This window comes from Drosophila miranda (assembly GCF_003369915.1).
Source record: "Drosophila miranda strain MSH22 chromosome Y unlocalized genomic scaffold, D.miranda_PacBio2.1 Contig_Y1_pilon, whole genome shotgun sequence".
In the NCBI taxonomy this organism is placed as follows: Eukaryota; Metazoa; Arthropoda; class Insecta; order Diptera; family Drosophilidae; genus Drosophila; species Drosophila miranda.
Genome location: NW_022881603.1, coordinates 44,505,252 through 44,527,275, shown reverse-complemented (window position 1 = coordinate 44,527,275; position 22,024 = coordinate 44,505,252). Strand labels below are relative to the sequence as shown.

The 22,024-nt window shown below is 40.8% G+C and overlaps 2 protein-coding genes and 1 pseudogene across 2 annotated transcripts; 2 read left to right on the top strand and 1 right to left on the bottom strand.

Moving 5' to 3' along the window:
- LOC117190661 lies at window positions 1-20,477 on the top strand (annotated as a pseudogene).
- Window positions 13,782-14,487, bottom strand: LOC117190662. The gene is made up of 2 exons (XM_033395717.1): window positions 14,291-14,487; window positions 13,782-14,213 (listed from the first exon to the last, which is right to left on the bottom strand). Exons 1-2 carry the CDS (start codon window positions 14,297-14,299, stop codon window positions 13,797-13,799), a joined length of 426 nt encoding a protein of 141 aa, XP_033251608.1. The 5' UTR covers window positions 14,300-14,487; the 3' UTR covers window positions 13,782-13,796.
- Window positions 20,168-21,577, top strand: LOC117191695 (cytosolic non-specific dipeptidase-like). The gene is made up of 4 exons (XM_033396493.1): window positions 20,168-20,246; window positions 20,484-20,979; window positions 21,043-21,289; window positions 21,355-21,577. The coding sequence occupies exons 1-4, from the start codon at window positions 20,168-20,170 to the stop codon at window positions 21,358-21,360; spliced, it is 828 nt and encodes a 275-aa protein (XP_033252384.1). The 3' UTR covers window positions 21,361-21,577.
- Window positions 21,578-22,024: the final 447 nt, after the last annotated feature.

Here is a 22,024-nt window from a genome sequence, read left to right as displayed (position 1 = left end):
AGCAAATGCAGTGCCGACCAAAATAACTCAAACGTAACCGAAACCGATCCCAATCGTCGACTCTGCGTTATACTCGTATGCACATATTGCTGTAACACCAGTCTCTGGTCGTTACGTTAAGCAGCGCCAAAAAGCAAGCCCAACGATCAGTTTGTTTCAGTTAACCCGCCAAGAAACTTCGTAAAGGCAAGAGCTCAAGCTCCAAAGAAAAGTGAAAAGTCTTGTGGTTTTCGTTTCGTTTTTGTTTGACAAAAGTGTCAATTGGCCAATAAGTTCAATTGGTTAGCGACGACGCGTCGGTAGCCGAAGTCATACTTACTACCCCAAAAGGGGGAACTGTTTATTGTGGCTCCTCGCCGTTGCTCTTCTGTCCCCTTTTGGTGGCTGGCAACCACGACTTCGAAGTTCGACGTGGGGAATATGTTTCATTTGTATTATCACTGTATCAAAATCGAATATTAAATAATACGTCGGCATTGGTGAAAGTATGTTAATAGCTTTGCATATGCGTTAAGAGTGCCGCGGACAAAAAATACAAAAAAAAGCCCGTGCCTCGGTCGGAGACAAAACTCATCTCGAATCCAAGTTGATGCATATTCATGGAAGGTTAAAAGTGCAGCACAAATAAACAGAATTGAACATGCGACTGTGCAAAATCAATCTCAAGCAATTTGAATAACTCGCCCAACAAAAGCGAATCCAAGTGCTCCGATTCACAAAGCTAAGACCGCGTCGTTGCATTAGGTATGAGCCTACCAATTTGGTAATGGTACTGCAACAGTAAGTTAAGATACAAGTACATACATATATCAAAAACTTTTTGCCAATTTTTTGCTGAAACAAACGAGTTTTCTGTACAAGTATTTATCCGAAATATCCCCCCAATTATGAAAAACAACTTAAATACATGCATATGTAGATACACATATACATAGATACACGCATGTACAAATGTCTTCGACTGGAAATTCTTGTGGGTCACTCAGGGCTCAACGCTTGTGAAACAAACGCAAACTTAATTGGAGTTCAGCAATATGAACAAGTTGTGAGAATAACTGATAACCAGTTCGGTTGGATTTTAATATTTTGCCCACTATACGCTTTAATAGGAAACCCACTCTTCGCATGAAGTTTCGTAAATCTTATAGAGTGTATGTTTTGTTAAAAAAGTGAGGATATATCAAAGAGACTGAGACAATGCAACTCAGGTTTTTTTTTGCAGTAACGCAAGTTCAAACAGAAAACAAAAAATTCAACAAAATTACTGAAATCTTAATATTTAAAGGAGGCAAAACAGAAGACTCAAGACACGAACATGTTTCGCTCATCACTTCGTAAAATGTGGAGCGGTGTAAGCTCGACTAAAAAATTAAATAAATTACATAATGTAATTAAAGATCTGTACCTATATACACACGTATATACTCGTATGTATAACTTTTCATGTTAAACGTTTTGTTAAATCTGGTCAAGGCTGATCAAAGTCGTTGGGATTTATTTGGTTTTTATTGCCGGAGTTGTTTCATTTGCTGTGTGTCATCCCAAAGTTATTTGTTAAATGATAGCATTTTTAAAATAAAATCAAATGTCCCAGACAAGCGAATCAAATAAACAAAATTGCGAGAAAATTCGAGAAACCCATGTTGTTATTAAATGGTTAAGCCCCTATGATCCCAAAATCCCGACTCAGTGACTCGATGCAAAAAATCCAAATTGATTTTTCAGTTTTTGTAAGTCTATCAAATTAATCATTATTTTGCTGCGTATATAAAAGTGACAGTTGTATTAGCTAATTGTGCAAAGTCTAATTTTTGGCAGAAGCACTTAAGCAATTCGCTTTCCGTGTCGGCCTGACACATGCCACCACAACAGAGCAAAGCAGCCTCAAAAGCATAAGAAACTGCGTTCCATACGACATTTGGCAAAGCTGTAAGGCAAAGGTGTAAGGCCATGCATAGGGTAATTAGCATAAAACAGGCACATAACTTAACAAAATATTTAGTGTAGCAACGCCAAAATTTTTGTTTGTCTTAACGGATTTGTTATTTGGCTATGATGTAAAGCCGTGGTAACCAAACAATGGCCCTAAGAGAGGAGAGCATCGCCATAGTAAATAAAAACAACTGTTCCAACAACAGTGGCCATAAATAACGGTCATACCAAACTCCTAGGTAAATATTGTTTTCTTTCTTTCAAGTTGCGAATGCTGGAAGCCAAGACACTCTGAGTGCACTCAGTACGTTTTTGAGGCTTGCTGGGCTGACTTTCACTGAACTGAACTCCTTCATTCTGCGCTGGGCTACTTTCTGAATTGGATCATGCTATTTAACGAAGCACTGTATAGTGTAAACCCCTTTAAAAATACTTTGCAGGTGGAGATTTTTATATCTATCTGTGAAGCTCTTGCCACATGCTTTACGGCCAATTTGGAGAAGTTGTTAAAAAAGAGCTTTGATTGTACCACATATGGCGTATGGCGTATGGGGTATGGTGACTGGTGCGCCCGTTTACTGTAGCTAAATGAGGCGCGCCACGTCTACATGTGTGTATGCGTCGTTGTTGTGTTGTCGTCGATGGCGGTTTTCTGAGCGCCGCCTGAAACGCCTGCACTTTCGTTTTCTTTGAGCGCATTCAACCTGATATTGCACTGACTGAATGATAATGACGAAACACGTAATAATGATCTTGCCACCAGTTGCCAGCCCAGCCTACAGCCGACAGCTGCAACTGGTTGGCTTTGCAGTGAAACACAGCGCGAGTATAGTCGTGTTCAAAAGCCAGAGCGCGCATGCACTTAAGTAGCAGTGCTCCTCCTGGACTCCACTCTTTAAAAATAAATAAAGCTCTGAAAAATACCGTTGGAATGCAATCGGCTTCTAAAAGTTCGGTACAGAGGCTAACTTGACTCCGATATGCAAATACTTGTACTACCCACAGCAGAAAGTGAAAGCCTCATACCATTTAATTAATTTTGATTTTTTTTATTGATTTAACCTACAATTGCATACGTAGTAAGTACTTGTACATACATATGTGAGCACCGACTGACGCCTCGTCTGATACCGTAACCAATTAAAAGCAAAACTCAAAACGCTTTTATCCCTTTTGTTTTCGTTACGCATTCTGCGTCTGCTAAACGATTTTGGGTTTTTCGGCTCTCATGTGCATACGCATAAAAGAGATAACCGTGCTTTTGTTACGACATCGATTTGATGACACGCACGTACTATGTACATATGTATGTATATGTATCCACTTTGCCCGAACCACTTGTACACTTGGCCAACTGCACTATCGCGATTTCTGGCCACAAATGCGAACCATGCGATTGAACGTGTCGCGCATAAACTGCGGATCGTAAATCTCATCGGGCGGTTACACTACGCAACAAAACTGTTTTTCAACGTACCTACATATGTACGTACATATATTAAGTATGTTATGTATATGTATTATGTATGATTGACTTATATTTGATATAGGTTCCATCAAAAAAATATTGTAGTGCAAGAAATATTTATTTTATACCAGTTACCTAAAAGGTATATAGGGGTACAGGGGTAGATTTTTGGGTTAGTGGATGTGTGTAGCACCTAGAAAAAAGCGTTTCCGACCCCCTTGATCAGCATTAAAAGCCGAGTCGATAAGCGCCTGGATCTCAGAGACTATTAGCGCTAGAGTAGCCAAATTTTGTATCCAGAGTCCTGTGATATGACTGAATGACTGAATAAAGTCTTAATATATTGCCGCCCCCACAAAGGAAGGAAATCCGTGACATCCATGATTTTGAACACACAAACAAAATTACAAACGCAGAATCATAGAGAATGACCGTATCTATCAGATTGCTGAATCTGGATCAGATCTGACTATTTATATGTATAGCCAGAATGAACAAATAAATTTTCAGTGGCTTCGCAACGCCGTCCACGCGTATACTCTTTATCTCTATCTCACACAATCTCAACGTACAGTGTGCACCCTCTCGTGGAGGGGATTCTTACTGACTGAGTATCGTATATAAGTGAAGACTCGCGGCCGTAGCTGCGACTCACAACGTTCACGCTCTTTTTTGTTTAAAAATAGCCCAACTAAACTTTTACATTCATATTCACGGGCTTCCACATATCTTTTGTATTTATTAGCAATAACTATTTGCCACCAATTATACAGAAAACAGGAAGAATTGTCACAAATATGGAAACAAAAATGTTGACTTCAATATTAACTATACAATTTTCATTTGTCTTCAATCTTTATAGTGTTTTTATATATACATACGTATATACTTATAGAAATATTTATATAAAACGACTAGAGACGTCTATGTCTTTACATTGGCTAGAATAGATTTGCTGAAACATTGATATCCTTATATTTTAAAAAGAATCCCACATTAACGATTTAATTCTCGACGAATGTTGCTTCACCTTTCATATGTTTCATCTCCACAATTGTAACCGCGTAATTTGAGACATACTCTTACATCTAATCAAAACTTTAACTGCATACTGCCTTTTCATTTTTCACAAACTACACAAACACATGGGTGGGAAACCCATGTGTCCTAATTTGTACTGGTAATGAAAATATAAATCTTAAGTATTGTGCCGCTAATCGTAAGTCAGATGAACTTTGGGTATTTCATAATAAGACTTTAGTTCTTTTGCTGAAATATTCGTAATATTGCGAATGACTTGGTATTATTGATTTATCCGCTTGGTGTAATAAAATACAGATCCCGCTAAAAAAGCCAATGTGAGGCATTTAATTTTGCAACTTGCTCAACAAGAGCAAAAAACGAGGGGGAACGTTGTGAGTTGCTGCGTACACCGCAACTCTACAGTTATACCCGATACTAAGTCAGTATGGCTCTCCTGCGGCAGACGCCGCTAATATTGAACCACACGACAAAGAGTGCGTGCGAGAGAGACAGAAAATCAGTCTGAGCGTGACGTCGGGCGCTGCGTGGCCACTGCAAATTGATTTCTTGCTTTTGGCTACAAAAATGATCCGATCTGATCCAGATTCAGCAATCTGATAGATATAGTATAGTCATTATCTATGATTCTGCGTTTTTAGTTTTCTCGAATGTGCAATATTGTGGATGCAACAGATTTTCGTTCTTTGTGGGGGCGGAAGGGAGTGGGGCGAAATTCTGAGATATACGTTTTATAGTGAGATCTAACAGGAGTGCGGATACCAAATTTGGTTACTCTAGCCTTAATAGTCTCTGAGATTTGTGGATGCCCCAGATTTTCGTCCTTTGCGGCGGCGGAAGGGGGTGTGGCGAAATTTGGACACGAAACGGTCAAGGTCAGATATCACAGGAGTGTGGATACCAAATTTGGTTGCTCTGGCTCTTATAGGTTCTGAGATCCTTGAACTCATATTTTGCAATTGGCAAAACCGACCATGAAACCTGTGTGTTAGAGAGAGACAGAGCGAGAAAGAATGAAATTGTTTTCTTGATTCTGGCTATAATAATTATACGATCTGGTTGAGATCTTACATTCTAAAACATATAGTCATTCTCTACGATTCTGCGTTTTTGGTTTTATCGTATCTTTAAAAATGTGGATGCCACAGATTTTCGTCCTTTGTGGGGGCGGAAGTGGGCGGGGCAAAGTTTTGAAATATTTTTGTAGCAGTGACATTTCACAGATGTCTGGATCCAAAACATCGTTGCTCTAGCTCTTATAGTCTTTGAGCAATAGGCGCTGAAGGGGACGGACGGACGGACGGACGGACAAACGGACGGACGGACGGACGGACGGACAGACGGACATACAGACAGGGCTCAATCGACTCGGCTATTGATGCTGATCAAGAATATATATACTTTATGGGGTCGGAAACGATTCCTTCTGGACGTTACACACATCCACTTTTACCACAAATCTAATATACCCCAATACTCATTTTGAGTATCGGGTATAATTAATTGCACGGCAGAAACATTTTTGGACTACATACATATGTAGTTTCTAACACTTTTGGCAGGCCCGTCCTGCCTTGAGCTCAATGCTTACATTACATGCAAAGTTTACCATTCATTTTCAATTCGTTTACATTACATACAAAATAAAACGAAGTGTAAAATTAAGTTTTAAGTTGATGTTAAAGCATTCGGAGAGTACAAGGTTGATAGGGGACCTAAAGATCTAGAGCACATCTTTTGTCACGCCCTGTTCCACCCCCGTAAATTGAGAGAAACTCGATGTGATAATATTTAACTTGACTATGTCTTGAAACATTTACATATAAAGATTTTATAAATCGTCGCGATCGAAAAATAATTCCAGTAGCATAAAAAGTTGTAATTTGTGCAATGGGCCTTTTGAAATCATGAAAATGAAATCTCTGAGCTGTGCTGAAATGGTATTTGCGCGATGGACTACGTCACATGTTTTACCTTGAATTTTAAAATCTACTTCCTCTTATTTAATTCAAAAGATATAGAGAGGATGGTTGCTATGCATAGAAGTTTGCTTTTCATACACAGTATTGTTTTCGAGAAAATATATGAACGCCCAGAAGCATCGTTCCGTCCGCAATATGTACTAATCTATATAAATGCTTAGACATTTTACCTATTTGTATTATTAAACTAAAAATTATAAAATATAAAAATAATTAAATAATTACGTATGCGCATATTTGCCGCATAACCTCAAATCAATTAGTAGCGCAACTTAATTTAATAATCGAATGAAAGAATTTTTGTTGTTGTGTAATCGATAAAAATAATATAGTAATAATAATAAAAAACGAGGGGGAACGTTGTGAGTTGCTGCGGACACCGCAACTCTACAGTTATACCCGATACTTAGTCAGTATGGCTCTCCTCCGGCAGACGCCGCTAATATTAAACGACACGACAAAGAGTGCGTGCGAGAGAGACAGAAAATCAGTCTGAGCGTGACGTCGGGCGCTGCGTAGCCAGTGCAAATTGATTTGTTCCTTTTGGGTATAAAAATGATCCGATCTGATCCAGATTCAGCAGTCTGATAGATATGGTCATTATCTATGATTCTGCGTTTTTTGTTTTCTTGAATGTGCAATATTGTGGATGCAACAGATTTTCGTCCGTTGTGTGGGTGGAAGGGGGTGGGGAGAAATTCTGAGATATACGTTTTATAGTGAGATCTAACAGAAGTGCGGATACCAAATTTGGTTACTCTAGCTTTAATAGTCTCTGAGATTTGTGGATGCCCCAGATTTTCGTCCTTTGCGGGGGCGGAAGGGGGTGTGCCGAAATTTGGACACGAAACGGTCAAGGTCCGATATCACAGGAGTGTGGATACCAAATTTGGTTGCTCTGGCTCTTATAGGTTCTGAGATCCTTGAACTCATATTTTGCAATTGGCAAAGCCGACCATGAAACCTGCGTGTTAGAGAGTGACAGAGCGAGAAAGAATGAAATTGTTTTCTTGATTCTGGCTATAATAATTATACGATCTGGTTCAGATTTTGCACTCTAGAACATATAGTCATCCTCTACGATACTGCGTTTTTGGTTTTATCGTATCGTCGAAATTGTGGATGCCACAGATTTTCGTCCTTTGTGGCGGCGGAAGTGGGCGGTGCGAAGTTTTGAAATATTTTTGTAGCAGCGACATCTCACAGAAGTCTGGATCCAAAACATCGTTGCTCTAGCTCTTATAGTCTTTGAGCACTAGGCGCTGAAGGGGACGGACAGACGGACAGACGGACAGACGGACGGACGGACAGACGGACAGACGGACAGACAGACATGGCTCAATCGACTCGGCTATTGATGCTGATCAAGAATATATATACTTTATGGGGTCGGAAACGATTCCTTCTGGACGTTACACACATCCACTTTTACCACAAATCTAATATACCCCAATACTCATTTTGAGTATCGGGTATAAAAAACCAAGCTCTATAATGCATGTTTGTATAAAAATGTAATAAATTTTAATCAGTATTAGACTTTAGCAAATAACTTTCCACACGCATCATTAATACTGATTCAGTATACCTTTTGAAAAAATAGCGTAGCCGTAACTTTTTCATTCACCAATAATCACATTCGTCTTTTTGATTTGAATTTTAGAATAATTTTTCTGGCTGGTTTTAGACTGTCCCACCGTAATCTCCCACATCTCTCTCTATCTCTCTCTCTCTTCACACCAACGAAGTAGCATGGGTATAATAATGATCTGATCGTTGTCTATAATATTCTGCGTTTTTGGGTTTCTTCCTTTCCGCCCTTTCATAGGACATTACAGTGTAATAAGTAGAAGCTCCTAGATCTTAAAGTCTCCCAGAACTAGGCGGTATATCGTGTTGACTATTGATGCTGATCGGAGACGTTACCTCCTGTCCGTTACATACATCTACACGAACTTAATATACCCATATTTTTTTTCAGTACCGGGTAAAAAAAGCATGATAATGAAAACAAAATACATAAATCAGCCTAAAAAAATAAAAACCCCATTACTTATCATATAACTTCCATAGGACATATCGCAGTAAAAACAAGTTTTGAGAAACTTTCGTGAATATTTTTTTTTGTTTGGTTTTTGAAGATACACGAAAAGCAAGCAAACTGAAGAAATGACTATTAAATACAGATATTCAAAAATACAGATGTGTCTAAATATGCCATGTTCGAGGGAATTGAAAGCTCTGGCTCCGCTGGCTCTGATGTTTGGAATTAAAGGAGTATGGCGATTTTCAACGTTTATGAAAAATGAGGTATCTTGTGTCATTCCTTGTCCCTTTTTCCAAAGTCGAAAGTTGAAACCAATTATACCAATACGCGTGAATGTTTGGTACTCGTACATTGGCTATATGTGTACGTATGCAAAGGGTATTCGATTTAGACCAGTCTCTCTTTAAGTCGAACCGAAGTCTGCCCTGTGTCTCCAGTTAAGTAGAATTCTAGTTTATTGCCCGTTGACTTTTTGCTGACACTGTGCGTAAACTCATTAGTTAAAAAATTCCTTTTAGCAGTGAGAATACAACAATTATATGTACATTATAACATTTTCGGTCGTGTACTAAACGCTCGACTAAGTAACTTAAACATCACGCGCATGAGGCTGCCTCGTATCAAATCTATAAAATCTGGGTGCGTGCGTGGTTGCGTACCAAATACTAATCTGTAGTCGCGGCATACGGTTTAGAAGCTCTACGAGGATATAAGTGTGCAAAGCTGACCATATTTTTTGTGTCCCTTGCAGCAACATGCATCGAACTGTCGGCTTGTTGTTGATCCTATGTACCTGCTGCGCACTGGCGGCGGACATTCTAATGGCTACGCAAGGTAAGAGTTTCAAATCAACAAACTGCGTATTTATACATATGTACCTTTAAGATCATTTCAAACATGCTTAGACCATTTTGTATTTATATTTATATTTTGTCTTCTTAACAGGTAGACTAATTTTAAGATTGACGACGCATTAATTGATGAAAATTATTACAGGTGGAACCAAATCACATAAGATACCATTTTGGGAGCTTGCCAAGGGATTAATAGCCAGGTGCGTATTCTTATTAGATTTCACACTCGCCACAATGCCAACGGTGCACAAAGCGTATTTATTTCAGAGCAAAAAGTGCCAATTAATAGAATATTACATAAAATTAAGCTTCCAATCATGTTAACCTTGTACCTCTAAGTTACATCAATCAAAGAAAAACTAAGATTAATCAATATTGGTTCTGAAAGGGAAACATTTTGACAGGGCGAGCGAATATTTGTATTGTAATATTCCCCTTTTGTTTGAGTTTCTTTCGAACGGATATTATTTATTAGAATGAGTCGTGGCAATGAATTCAAAGTCGAAAATTCGCATCAGTAAATACAAGTAAATGTTGTCAGAGCCTAGAGAACGAGGTCCCGCAGTGAATTATTTTGAATCAGCGATCTTCAAAAATTGTTTGTCGCTGGCTGTCTCACGAAACTTAATTTATAACGCACAGAAACAACACATACGTTTTTTTACAGCTTAAACAGATTTAGTCAAAATTAGAAAAATATTAGTATAGCTGCCAAATACACAAACGGGTTGAAAAACAAAATATGAGAAATAAAAACAAATTTTGTTTCTAAACATAGTATAAATAATCTTTTAATTTTATGTTTCCTATGAACTGGAAGGGTATATAAACTTTCTACTGACGATTTCATTTGTTGATTGATCTGTTGTCATTTTCAGTGGTTTAGTATTTTTGCAAAAACAAAAGTAAATCTAAAGTCATTTATTCATCTGTACTTGCACGTTCGTCTAATATACAACCTTTCTCGATTCCAGAGGACATAATATTACCTTCCTAAATGGGTTCCCAGCAGATTTTCATATCGAAGACCTACAGGAGGTGACACCAGCTGGCCTGGTTGAATACATTCAGAACTATACGAATTGGGATCTTTTGGGTTCACGAATGGCTGGAGAAATGCCTTTAAAGCCATGGGATGGTCTTCGGTATGCTTTTGAGGTAAGCAGATTGTGAATTGTATACTCGTGCAAAGATATTTTTTGTCAGGTTGTACAACTCACAGAAGGCAGCATCATATTCCTTATACCAATAGTGCCTGTGTTTTAAAGAAATCTGGGTAAAAACCTGGACAGTCCTTGCTATTTGCTAAACGCGCTCGGATCGTCCAAGATTAACAACACCAGACTTATTCGTGATACAAAATGTTATGTTTCATGCTGCGCAAAAAAAGTACGGTATTTTACTGATACTTGTGATACTTTTCTTAGTTAATCGAAGCTTCACATGGACGTAATTTTTATACCCGATACTCAAAATGAGTATTGGGGTATATTAGATTTGTGGTGAAAATGGATGTGTGTAACGTCCAGAAGGAATCGTTTTCTACCCCATAAAGTATATGTTTGTACACGGAGCGTTTTCCGCATTAATGTTAATTCACGGATGGGGGTGTGTTAGTTTTTTCTGCAAACGAATCAAAGTCTATACAAGAAAGAGAAAAGTCGATCGATCCAGTTGAGTATTAGGGAATAACTATTTATTACAAATCTTAGTGCTTGAGTACTGGGCATAAGAGAGAAAATACAGTGGTGAATTTAGTACAATAATGGTGAGTAAATACAAAAAGTGAGCGTAGGCTCTCTATTTTACGAGGGTCATTTGAATACTTGTTCCTTAAAGGAGTTTGACCGAACATCCCGGCCCCGTTGAAAGGACTGCTTTCAAACCACCGGAAGAATTGCCAACTTGTGTATTGGCCTGCAACATGTTCCATTTGCAGTGCGGAGGTGCACCACCCGTACATGTCCATCCTTCCCAAGCACAGTAGACTGCACTCGGCCTAGTTTCCAGCGTAGCGGTGGCAGGTTGTCCTCATGGATGATGACCAACGTGCCCTCGGTGAGGCTACTTCGATGTGAACGGCCTTGGTGAGAAGGCAAACGAACACGGCTATGTATGCTTTTGTAGGTCCCTTTCCTCGAATGCGTAGATATGTGTTGATGGGTCCACAAAAGTCAACTCCACAGCGTTCAAAGGGTCGAGCCGGAGCGAATCGCGTACAACATGAGTTGTTGTAGCAGCTTCGGTCTGTAGCGAACGCAGTGTACACAGGAGCGAACAATTCTACGTGCCAAGTCTCTGGCGTTAACGATCCAATACTCCAAACGAATGAGAGCGACTAGGGCTTTAGGTCCAGCGTGATAGTTCCGAAGATGCAAATGGCGAATATAGTTCCATACAAATTTGGACTGACTAGGCAGCAGCAACGGATGTTTTTGACCGTCTTGTAGGTCTGAGTATTCCAAACATCCACCAACCTTGATAAGTTCGAATCCGTTCACGACTTCTAAAAAGGGAGTAAGAAACTTTAAGCTGCTTTTTAATGGTTTTTGCTTCTGAAGTAAACGGATGTCCTCTACAAAATGAGTTTGTTGAATGTTCCAAATAAGGCAATGTGAAGCAAAACGAAGTTCATCTGGCGTCGGTGAGGTTGTGGTAAACGTCGATTGCTTCCGACATCTCCTTATGAACCTAATCATCAAAGCAATGAGACGCAGACTGTGAGTGTACGAGCTGATATTATCGACGATGTTGAGGATATTATTTGTCTTGTGTACGGCAGCAAACAAACTTTTCCGATTCTCCGAGTTAACCACGTCCATGTGAATATCAAGTTTTCCACCAGTGGCGGGCCAGTGTAGCGAATCTTCGACTAGAAACGTAGGACCCGAAAACCATGGAGACTTAATCAACTCGCTCACGTTACAGCGACAGAATATCAGCAGGGCTTTGATGTGTTGGCACATAGCGCCATTTTCCATCAGACGTTAAATCCTGAATATCGGACACTCGATTTCCAACAAAGGTCGATAAGGTGACTGAGTGTTGTTGCAGCCAACGCAATTCGAGCTGTGAGTCGCTCCAAAAATAAGATGTGATAGTGTGTTTACTGAATATGGCCTTGACTTTGTTATACAACTGAGAAAGTAGATGTGCGCCGCATAGTTCAAGCTTCGGAAGAGACTGTTTCTTCACTGGTGCTACTCTAGACTTAGAAGTGAACAATTTCACTGTGACCTGTCCAAGCGAATTCTCCGTGCGCACATAAACACAGCAGCCGTATGCCCGAATCGATGCGTCGCAAAATCCATGCATTTGAATGCTCCTAGTATCAGGCTGCAAAGAAAAACGTGGTACCGCTAGTGACGACAGTGAATTCAGCGATTCCAAACACTTGCTCCATGCGTGGCTTAAATTCTGGGGGACAGACTCGTCCCAGTCGAGTTTCAAAAGCCACAACTCCTGAAGAATGATCTTAGAGACAATGACTAACGGTGATAGCAGACCGATTGGATCGAATAGCGACGACGCAGTAGACAAAATTGTTCGTTTTGTGGTAGTGGGATAGACTTCCTTTGGATTAAATGTGAAACTAAATGCATCACTTCGTTGATGCCAAGTTACGCCGAGTGTGCTGCTGACTGAGTTTTCTGAAATGTTTAATTCCTTGGTAGATTCGTCTTCCATCACGCCTGGATGATTTGAATGCCACTTGCATAATGGAAACTGACCACGAGCGAGAGTTGATGTGATTTCAGTATTTAGTTTGAAGAGTGTATCTATATCATCAGCCCCACACAAAAGGTCATCAACATAAAATGCAGTTTTAACAGCAGCAGCCCCTAATGGCCATGCATCCTTACAATCCTCAGCCAAGTAATGCAAACTACGAGTTGCGAGAAATGGGGCAGACGCAGTCCCATATGTCACTGTATTGAGTTGGTAGGTTTGAAGATCCGTATTTGGAGATGCTCGCCACAAAATGTACTGGAATTTTATATCCTTCTCACTCACAAGTACCTGCCTGTACATTTTTGTGACGTCGGCTGTGATGCCGAACCTATGCATGCGGAACCGCAGCAATTGCAAGTACAACTCATCCTGAATGGTAGGGACGACTAAAAGTAGATCGTTAAGTGAACTTAACTGAACTGCGGTTCTTCCAAGTTAGGATTCAGTACGAGGGACATATGGCCGAGACTTTCATATTCCTGCATGAACGAGATATATTGCGAGCGAATTTCCGGTAGACGAGCGAGACGTCTCTCAATGGCAAAAAATCGAGTTCGAGCTGTATCGAAGGAACTTCCAAGACAACTTGGACCTTCTTGAAATGGCAAGCGAACGACAATCCGCCCACTGGCATCCTGATGTGTTGTGTCCCTGAAAGGTCCTCACAGCGACGATAATTTGGGAGCACTTGGATCGACAAATGAGTCCAATCTCCATAATTGCTGCAAATTCTTGTCGATCTACTCTTCTACAGTCGCCAAGCACAATGGTGGCTGTCTGTTATATTGCCGCTGGTACCTCCCAGCAACAACCCAACCAAAAAGAGTCTTCTGCAAAGTGGGAAGATTTGGACCAATGCGAATCTGGCCAACAGCTAGTGCTCCATAGAAGGCTTCGGTCCCCAGTAACAAATCAATACGTTTAGTCCTATAGAACGATTCGTCAGCCAATGGAGTGTTAGCTGGTAGGTTCCAATTCGATATGTCGATCTCACTATCTGGCTGGTAGGCAATATGGGATGTGATTCCAAACTGGAGAGTGAGCTGATAGCCGGAAGTACGTGACTTAATAGAGGTAGTCGTACGAGCCTTCAAACTAGTAAGGGAGTCTCCTATACTGCGAATTCCAATGTGGTGTTTTTCACGACGAAGGCGAAGCTTTTGTGCAAAGTTTTCGGTTACAAAATTAACCTGAGAGCATGAATCAAGCAACGCTCTACCGAGTTTGTATTCACCTGTGGCATCCTTTACCAAAACCATAGCTGTTGCCAACAAAATTTGATCATCTGCTGCGATCTCCATATGAGAATGTGAAGCAGCTTGATGAGCCGTTTGCCAGGAGGTTTGCGCTGGTTGGAGTACCGGTTCAGTAGTTGAAGATTGTCCTGCTGATGATTGGGGTGGCTGTTGCGGCTGAGAGTGATGCAAAGATTAATGATGATTCCGATTAAAGGATCGGCAACGATGAGTCGATGAACATTGCGCCACTCTATGACCATTTCCAAGACAATTGATGCAGAGACCGAGGCGTTTTGTATTGTCGTACCGTTGGTTGCTGTTCATAGCCTTGAACTGAGCGCAATTAGAGATCTTATGGCCAGAACTAGAACAAAGTGTAAAAGACGGATTAGTGATAGCAAACGACGAGTTTATTTGGTGATTAGAATGACGATTTGACTTATTGGATTCAGCCTTTTGTTGTGACGAAGTAGCAGCCGAGTTTCCAGACGAATGGAGAAACTGACAGTGGAGTTCCAAAAGCTGTGTGCATGCTAGCCAGGTTGGCAGAGTTTTGTAGTCCTGCGATTCCTTCCACTTGTTCCGAGTTTGCTGATCACACTTTTCCATTATAATATATATAACCATAGCGTGAACAATGTTCTCAGGTTGATCACACTTTTCCATTATAATATATATAACTATAGCGTGAACAATGTTCTCAGGTTTGCCGATGGACTCCAGCGCTTACTGTTTGACCTTTCCACAGGTTGTAGTGCAAGCAATGCCTCAATACCTTCTAAAAATATAAGAGTAGGATTATCAAAACGGCTTTTGAGTTTTGCTAGGGCCTTCGGATAGTTTTCGCTTGTAACCTGGAATGCCTGAATTGTATCTAATGCCGGACCCGTGAGGCAGGTCAGCAAATAATTAAACTTTTCTATATTAGACAATCCAGACTCACGCACAACAATTTGCTCGAACGAGTGAATGAAATTCTTATAGTTTGCATATGTTCCGTCGAAAGTGGGTAGCGACAACCTTGGTAACGATGACTTCACTGGCGGTGGGTGGTAGTCCGGCGCAACAGTGCTGGCGTTCAGATCTCCTCCCATTTTTTCCCTTTATGGCTAGCTTGATTGCTATGTATGTATCCTCCAAATCTGCCCGTCCTTCATCATTCGGACTTATGGCTTCAATATTAGCTTGGACATTTAAAACATTCTTGAAATACGTTTCTAAGATGTTCAACCGATAGCGAAGCTCATCATTGCATATCGGGGTTTCCGATTTAGCATCTACCACAGATTTGATCCGAGTTATTTTTTGTTTTATATTGCTCCGTTGGCGTTTTAAGTCTTCGAGCGTCGTCATTTTGTTGTGTAGTGTAATTACGCTGACACAGAACTAGAGCTTCCAAAAATAACAACAACAAAAAACGCAGCAAGCAGCAGCAGCTAGAGCACAAATCCAACGGTGAAAGCAAAAGCAAAAGTTCCAGCAGCGGCAACGAAAGCAAAACGAAAGTGAAGCGGTGGAATTCCAATAGAAAGAATGCGTTGATCGATGGACCACAGCAGGTAGCTGCAAAGCGAACGAACCGAGAATGCAAGCGCCGTTGAATGCGTTGTGGGTGACAAGCGAATGATAAAATTAAGCGAGAACGGCGAGTGCAAGGCGAGGACAACGATCCCGCGATCTAGACGAACAATTCTGATACGGTTTTCGGAACTTTCCATTGCAGCTGCGAGACGAGCGAATGTTGTAAGTGTTGCCTTTGTAAATTGTGATTAGTTTAATTGTTCACAGAAGAATTAACATAACACACATGCCCCACGTTGTGCGCCAAAATGTTTTTACACGGAGCGTTTTCCGCATTAATGTTAATTCACGGATGGGGGTGTGTTAGTTTTTTCTGCAAACGAATCAAAGTCTATACAAGAAAGAGAAAAGTCGATCGATCCAGTTGAGTATTAGGGAATAACTCTTTATTACAAATCTTAGTGCTTGAGTACTGGGCATAAGAGAGAGAATACAGTGGTGAATTTAGTACAATTACGGTGAGTAAATACAAAAAGTGAGCGTAGGCTCTCTATTTTACGAGGGTCATTTGAATACTTGTTCCTTAAAGTTTTTTTTTTTGTTTTTTTTTTTTAATCTTTATTAACTTGTAAAATATAAAAAGAGGCTCTTAACAGACAACGAAACTGTGGGATAGAGTCTTATATGGACATGCGATGTATCTTCGACGGTTTGTTCTTCAGTTGCCCATCTGTTGGATCTATTCCTGAAAGGTTAATACCTGCATATTGAGAGAGAAAATTTCCAAGGGTTGACCATCCATTATTGAGGGCTGCAGCAACAGGAACAGTTCCTTTGTCATCAAATTCCGAGCGTAATGGTGATGGTCGATTGCAGCTGCCCATCTCTTTGGGAGGCTGCAGCTGCCACATGTCGCGTGTGCTCCGCAGACAGCTAGCGCTGCTTAACAAATCCATACAAAATAAGTTGAATATTATACAAAATATAGGAAACTTGCAGTTCATATTTGTGGCTGTTGCTCGTTTACAATCTCTCTCCGAAAATAGCTCTGTTTATAGATCTTCTCTTGACCGAACAGTATATATATTCTTGATCAGCATCAATAGCCGAGTCGATTGAGCCCTGTCTGTCTGTCCGTCTGTCCGTCCCCATCAGCGCCTAGTGCTCAAAGACGATAAGAGCAAGAGCAACGACATTTTATATCCGGACTTCTGTGATATTTCACTGTTACAATTATATTTCAAAACTTTGCCCCGCCCCTTCCGCTCCCACAAAGGGCGAAAATCTGAGGCAGCCACAATTTCAAAGATACAAGAAAACTGAAAACGCAGAATAGTAGAGGATGATTATATGTTCTAGAGTGTAAAATCTGAACCAGAGCGTATAATTATTATAGATAGAATCAAGTAAACAATTTCATTCTTTCTCGCTCTGTCTCTCTCTAACACGCAGGTTTCATGGTCGGTTTTGCCAATTGCAAAATGTGAGTTCAAGGATCTCAGAGACTATAAAAGCTAGAGCAACCAAATTTGGTATCCACACTCCTGTGATATCGGACCTTGACCGTTTTGTGTTAACATTTCGCCACACCCCTTCCGCCCCCGCAAAGGACGAAAATCTGGGGTATCCACAAATCTCAGAGACTATTAAGGCTAGAGTAACCAAATTTAGTATCCACACTCCTGTTGGATCTCACTATAAAAATTATATCTCCGAATTTCGCCCCATCCCCTTCCGCCCCTACAAAGGACGAAAATCTGTAGCATCCACAATATTGAAGATACGAAAAAACGCACAACCATAGAGAGTGACCATATCTATCCGGTTGCTGAATCAGGATCAGATCGGATCATTTTTATAGCCAAAAGGAACAAATCTATTTGCAGTGGCTACGCAGCGCTCGACGTCACGCTCAGACTGATTTTCTGTCTCTCTCGTCTTTTAATATTAGCGGCGTCTGCCGGAGGAGAGCCGTACTGACTAAGTATCGGGTATAAATGTAGAGTTGCGGTCTCCGCAGCAACTCACAACGTTCCCCCTCGTTTTTGTAATCATTTATCAGGAAGCAAGTTATTCTGCTAAACGTACCCTTTCGGGTACTGCTTTTTCCTTCTATTTATCTGATCGCAACTATTTCTGAAATATATCTGGGTACATAGATAGATGTACCCTTCCCAAAATGGGGTAAAATAGTGCTTGGCTTTTTGCAAATTTTCACACAAATATGCACACCAATTATGGTGTTCATTCTGTCTGTATTAACTATTCGAAAGTTATAATTAATTAATCAAAAACGGTTTTACATACATAACAAATTCGTATAGTCTCTAAGATCTATGTATGTTATCATGTGACTAGCGCATTAAACATAAGTGTAAACTTGTAGCGCTAGGATAAAGCATGCAAATAAATAAATATAATGATGTTATGCCGCTTAAGAATAAATACTCATACACTCACATGCACATACATATGTACTCCGTCTATCTTGTACTCTATGAGTAACTTTCATCCATTTGACATGAATTTGATAAAATATTAGCATCAGTAAAGCAGATAAAATTTATATTCAAACTCCTGTCGACAGTCGTGTGATGCTATGCTTGGCGATGCGGAAACCAAAGATTTGGCGAACCGTAGCTTTGATCTAGCCATATTGGACGGAGCTTTTCCAGAGTGTGTGCTGGGACTGGTACATCAATACAAAATTCCATTCATGTATATAAATACTGTAGGCTTCTACACAGGAAGTCTCTCCGTAGCGGGGAACCCCATTAGCTATGCCATAACTCCAAACTTTTACTCGCGCTTCACTGACAACATGAGTCTCTACGAGCGGGCAATCAACACGGGAATGCAGATCGGCCAAAACCTAATGCACATGGTGAGTAAAGTCTTTGCACGGCTCTACAGTGTCACTGTATTCTCAAATTTTTGTACAGTATGTTATGCGCAAAACGCATCTTGTCCTGCGTCAACATTTGGGCTCCCAAATACCACATCCCTACGAGATGTCACGCAATGTAAGCTTTATTCTGCAAAACGGCCATGCAGTGGTGTCATATCCCAGAGCTCTCAATCCTAATGTAGCAGAGGTTGCTTTGTACATTGTAAGCCACCTCGAAAGCTTACCAAGGATTTGCAGGACTTCATTGGGGCTTCCGGAGCCTCTGGCTTCATTTACGTGTCGATGGGGTCTTCGGTAAAAGCTGCCAATATGCCAGAGTCGTTACGTCGTATGCTAGTCAAGACTTTTGCCCGCCTCCCCTATCATGTACTATGGAAGTACGAAGGAAGCTCCGCAGACATGCAGGACCTGACGTCAAATGTGATACTATCACGATGGTTGCCGCAGCAGGATATTCTGGGCCATAAAAAGCTGCGAGCCTTTGTCACTCATGGGGGCTTATTGAGCATGTTTGAAACAGTCTATCATGGAGTGCCCGTGGTAACCATGCCTGTTTTTTGCGATCATGATGTAAACTCCGCTAAGGCTGAGGCCGATGGGCTACGCCATTAAGTTAGACCTGGAGACACTATCGACGAATCAGCTCTACAAGGCCATTATGAAAGTGATACACGATTCCCGATATAGGAGCGCTGCCAGATATCGCCAGAACCTCTTGCTTGATCAGCGCTCGACAGCCCTTGAGACTGCCATATACTGGACGGAGTACGTGCTCCGCCACAAGGGCGCCTATCATCTTCAAGCTCCAGCACGCAATATGCAGTGAGTTAATACACATAAATATGTATGTCTCTCCCACCTCTATCAAAAATATTAAACCTTTCCATTACTTTTCTCAGCTGGTCTCAATACTATCTATTAGATGTTCTTCTTGTTTATCTTCTTGCCTTGTACGGGCTCTTCTTGTTAATCAAGCGCCTCGACTTCCGCTCGGAGAAGCTGCGCAGCCTACACGTACCTTCGACTGCCGCGCCTACAGCCGGCAAAACAAAGTCGAAGAAGCTGTAACTGGATCCCACCCTTAGATAACTGATTAGGCCGTATATCAGTTTAAAATTTGAGCTTAAGTGGGTTTTGTTGTGATGTGCGTCCAAAAAGCCTCAAACTTGAAAAATTGTAGCTTTCTTTTCCTTATATTGACGGGAGAAATTACCTTGTAAATATTTACTTTATTTATAATGACCGAAAATGACTTTTCCAATAGCCTAGAAAAAATTTGATCATGGAAAATTGAAACCAAAGTCTACAAAACAAAATGTCGAGAAAAGTTAAAACGAAATAAAGCTTAAATCATAAGTGTGTAATTGTAAAACATCTTATTTCAGTCATTTTTCTGGCTTTTCAGTCGATCACATATGCTATTACGAGTATAGGGTAGAGCAATATGCATCGCCATGCCATAGGCGGCTACGACAATTTGGGGCCATCGGAAGAATTTGTTGAACTTGAAGGGGCGGAGAAAGGTACTATAGTATTTAATTGATAATATTAATAACTGGTGACACTAAGAGACATGGTTGTAATTTTACTACTATCCATTTAACCTGATACTATGTACCAGCTGACATCTGTTTGTTTGGTTTCTCAGAAAGTGACCGGCGGTACTTCCTAGAGAAACACTTCAAATTTCACCCACCGTGCGAAGCAGTGAAATCTTGTAATTTTTTCTCAGCAAAAGGCACCTTTTTAAGCTTTTTCAGCTTTGGATCCCTCTTGGAGTGTCCGACAGATACCCACAACTACCGCGTCCTTATACGCGCAGCTACCATCGATGCCACGAAAGAAAGCTAAACATTTCAATGCCACTTACTTTAAGTTTATGTTCGAGGGAATGGAGGAGAGTGGCAGCGAAGGCCTCGACGATCTCTTGATGGAACGCAAAAATTATTTCCTTGCTGATGTTGACTACGTTTGCATTTCGGACAACTACTGGTTGGGAAAGAAACGTCCCTGCCTCACCTATGGTCTATGGTTCCAGTTGGAGGTAGAGTGTGCCACCAAGGATCTGCACAGTGGAGTTTTCGGTGGAGCCGTTCATGAAGCGCCAGATCTTTGCTACCTGCTCAGCGTACTCGTCGACAAGGACACCAATATACTGATTCCATATTGGAATATACTGGTCATATTAAATAACAAGCGACTTATTAGAGTCCTCAATACCAAACCCAACATCGACTTTGAAGTGGCCGAGTATAAGTAAGTTAATCTAATCTGCACGTCTACATAGTAAATCTCTGTAATCGGTGTAATCTCCTGCAGGAAAGACGTTGGTGTCGAGCAGCTGCCGCATAACGGCGACAAATCGAGACTACTTCAGGCCAGATGGCGGTTTCCCAGTTTGTCCATTCATGGAATCGAAGGTGCTTTTTATGAGCCGGGCGAAAAGACTGTTATACCCAAGAAGGTCATTGGCAAGTTCTCCCAAAACCAAAAGCACATTGAGGAGTGCGTTGTAAAGTACATCAATGATAAATGGGTGGAGCGTGGCTCAACCAACAAAATGAAGGTCTGTTTATTACATGTCCCCAAACATTGATGCAGGCTAACCAGCTTTTGATTTTACGCATGTAGGTCTGAAGATCTTAACCACCCACACTACGAGGCTGCGAAGCGTGCTATCAAGCATGTGTTCAATGTGGAACCTGACATGACTCGCGAAGGCGGCTCCATTCCTGTCACCCTCACATTGGAGGAAGCGACTGGAAAAAATGTCATCCTGGTGCCTGTGGGTGCTTGCGATGATGGTGCTCATTCTCAAAATGAAAAGATCGACATTTACAACTACATTGAAGGGGTAGGTTTCCTTCCACTTGACGAATAGTGATTAAAACCTTTTCATTTACCAGAGCAAACTACTCGGCGCCTATCTGCACGAGGTGGAAAAGTTGTATGATGATCTACGAATATATATACTCATATAAGTGTTATCTTTATGAATTTACATTCCCTTTGTAGTTAGATATTAAATCATGTCGTACATACAAGTTAACACCCTAAGAGTTCAATACTCTTATTTCCAATTAAAACAGAAAAAAGTATAAAAATTCTTGCCCAATAGTTTATTACCCAATTGTAATAACAATGCGCAAGAATTCTGTAACAATTTACACAAAAAGTAAAAACCATTTCCTGCCTAAAACAAGAACCGAAACATTGTATTTCTGGAAGTGCTTATGCGCTCCACTTCAAGTCAGCACTTCACGAGAAACCATCGCCCCCACCCCGTCTTCGACGTCGCGAC

Coding starts and splice junctions, on each gene's coding strand:
- LOC117191695 (XM_033396493.1), top strand. CDS start 20,168: ATGCATCGCCATGCCATAGGCGGCTACGACAATTTGGGGCCATCGGAA. Junction 20,247..20,483: donor ACTTGAAGGGGCGGAGAAAG/GTACTATAGTAT, acceptor AAGCTTTTTCAG/CTTTGGATCCCTCTTGGAGT. Junction 20,980..21,042: donor TTTGAAGTGGCCGAGTATAA/GTAAGTTAATCT, acceptor AATCTCCTGCAG/GAAAGACGTTGGTGTCGAGC.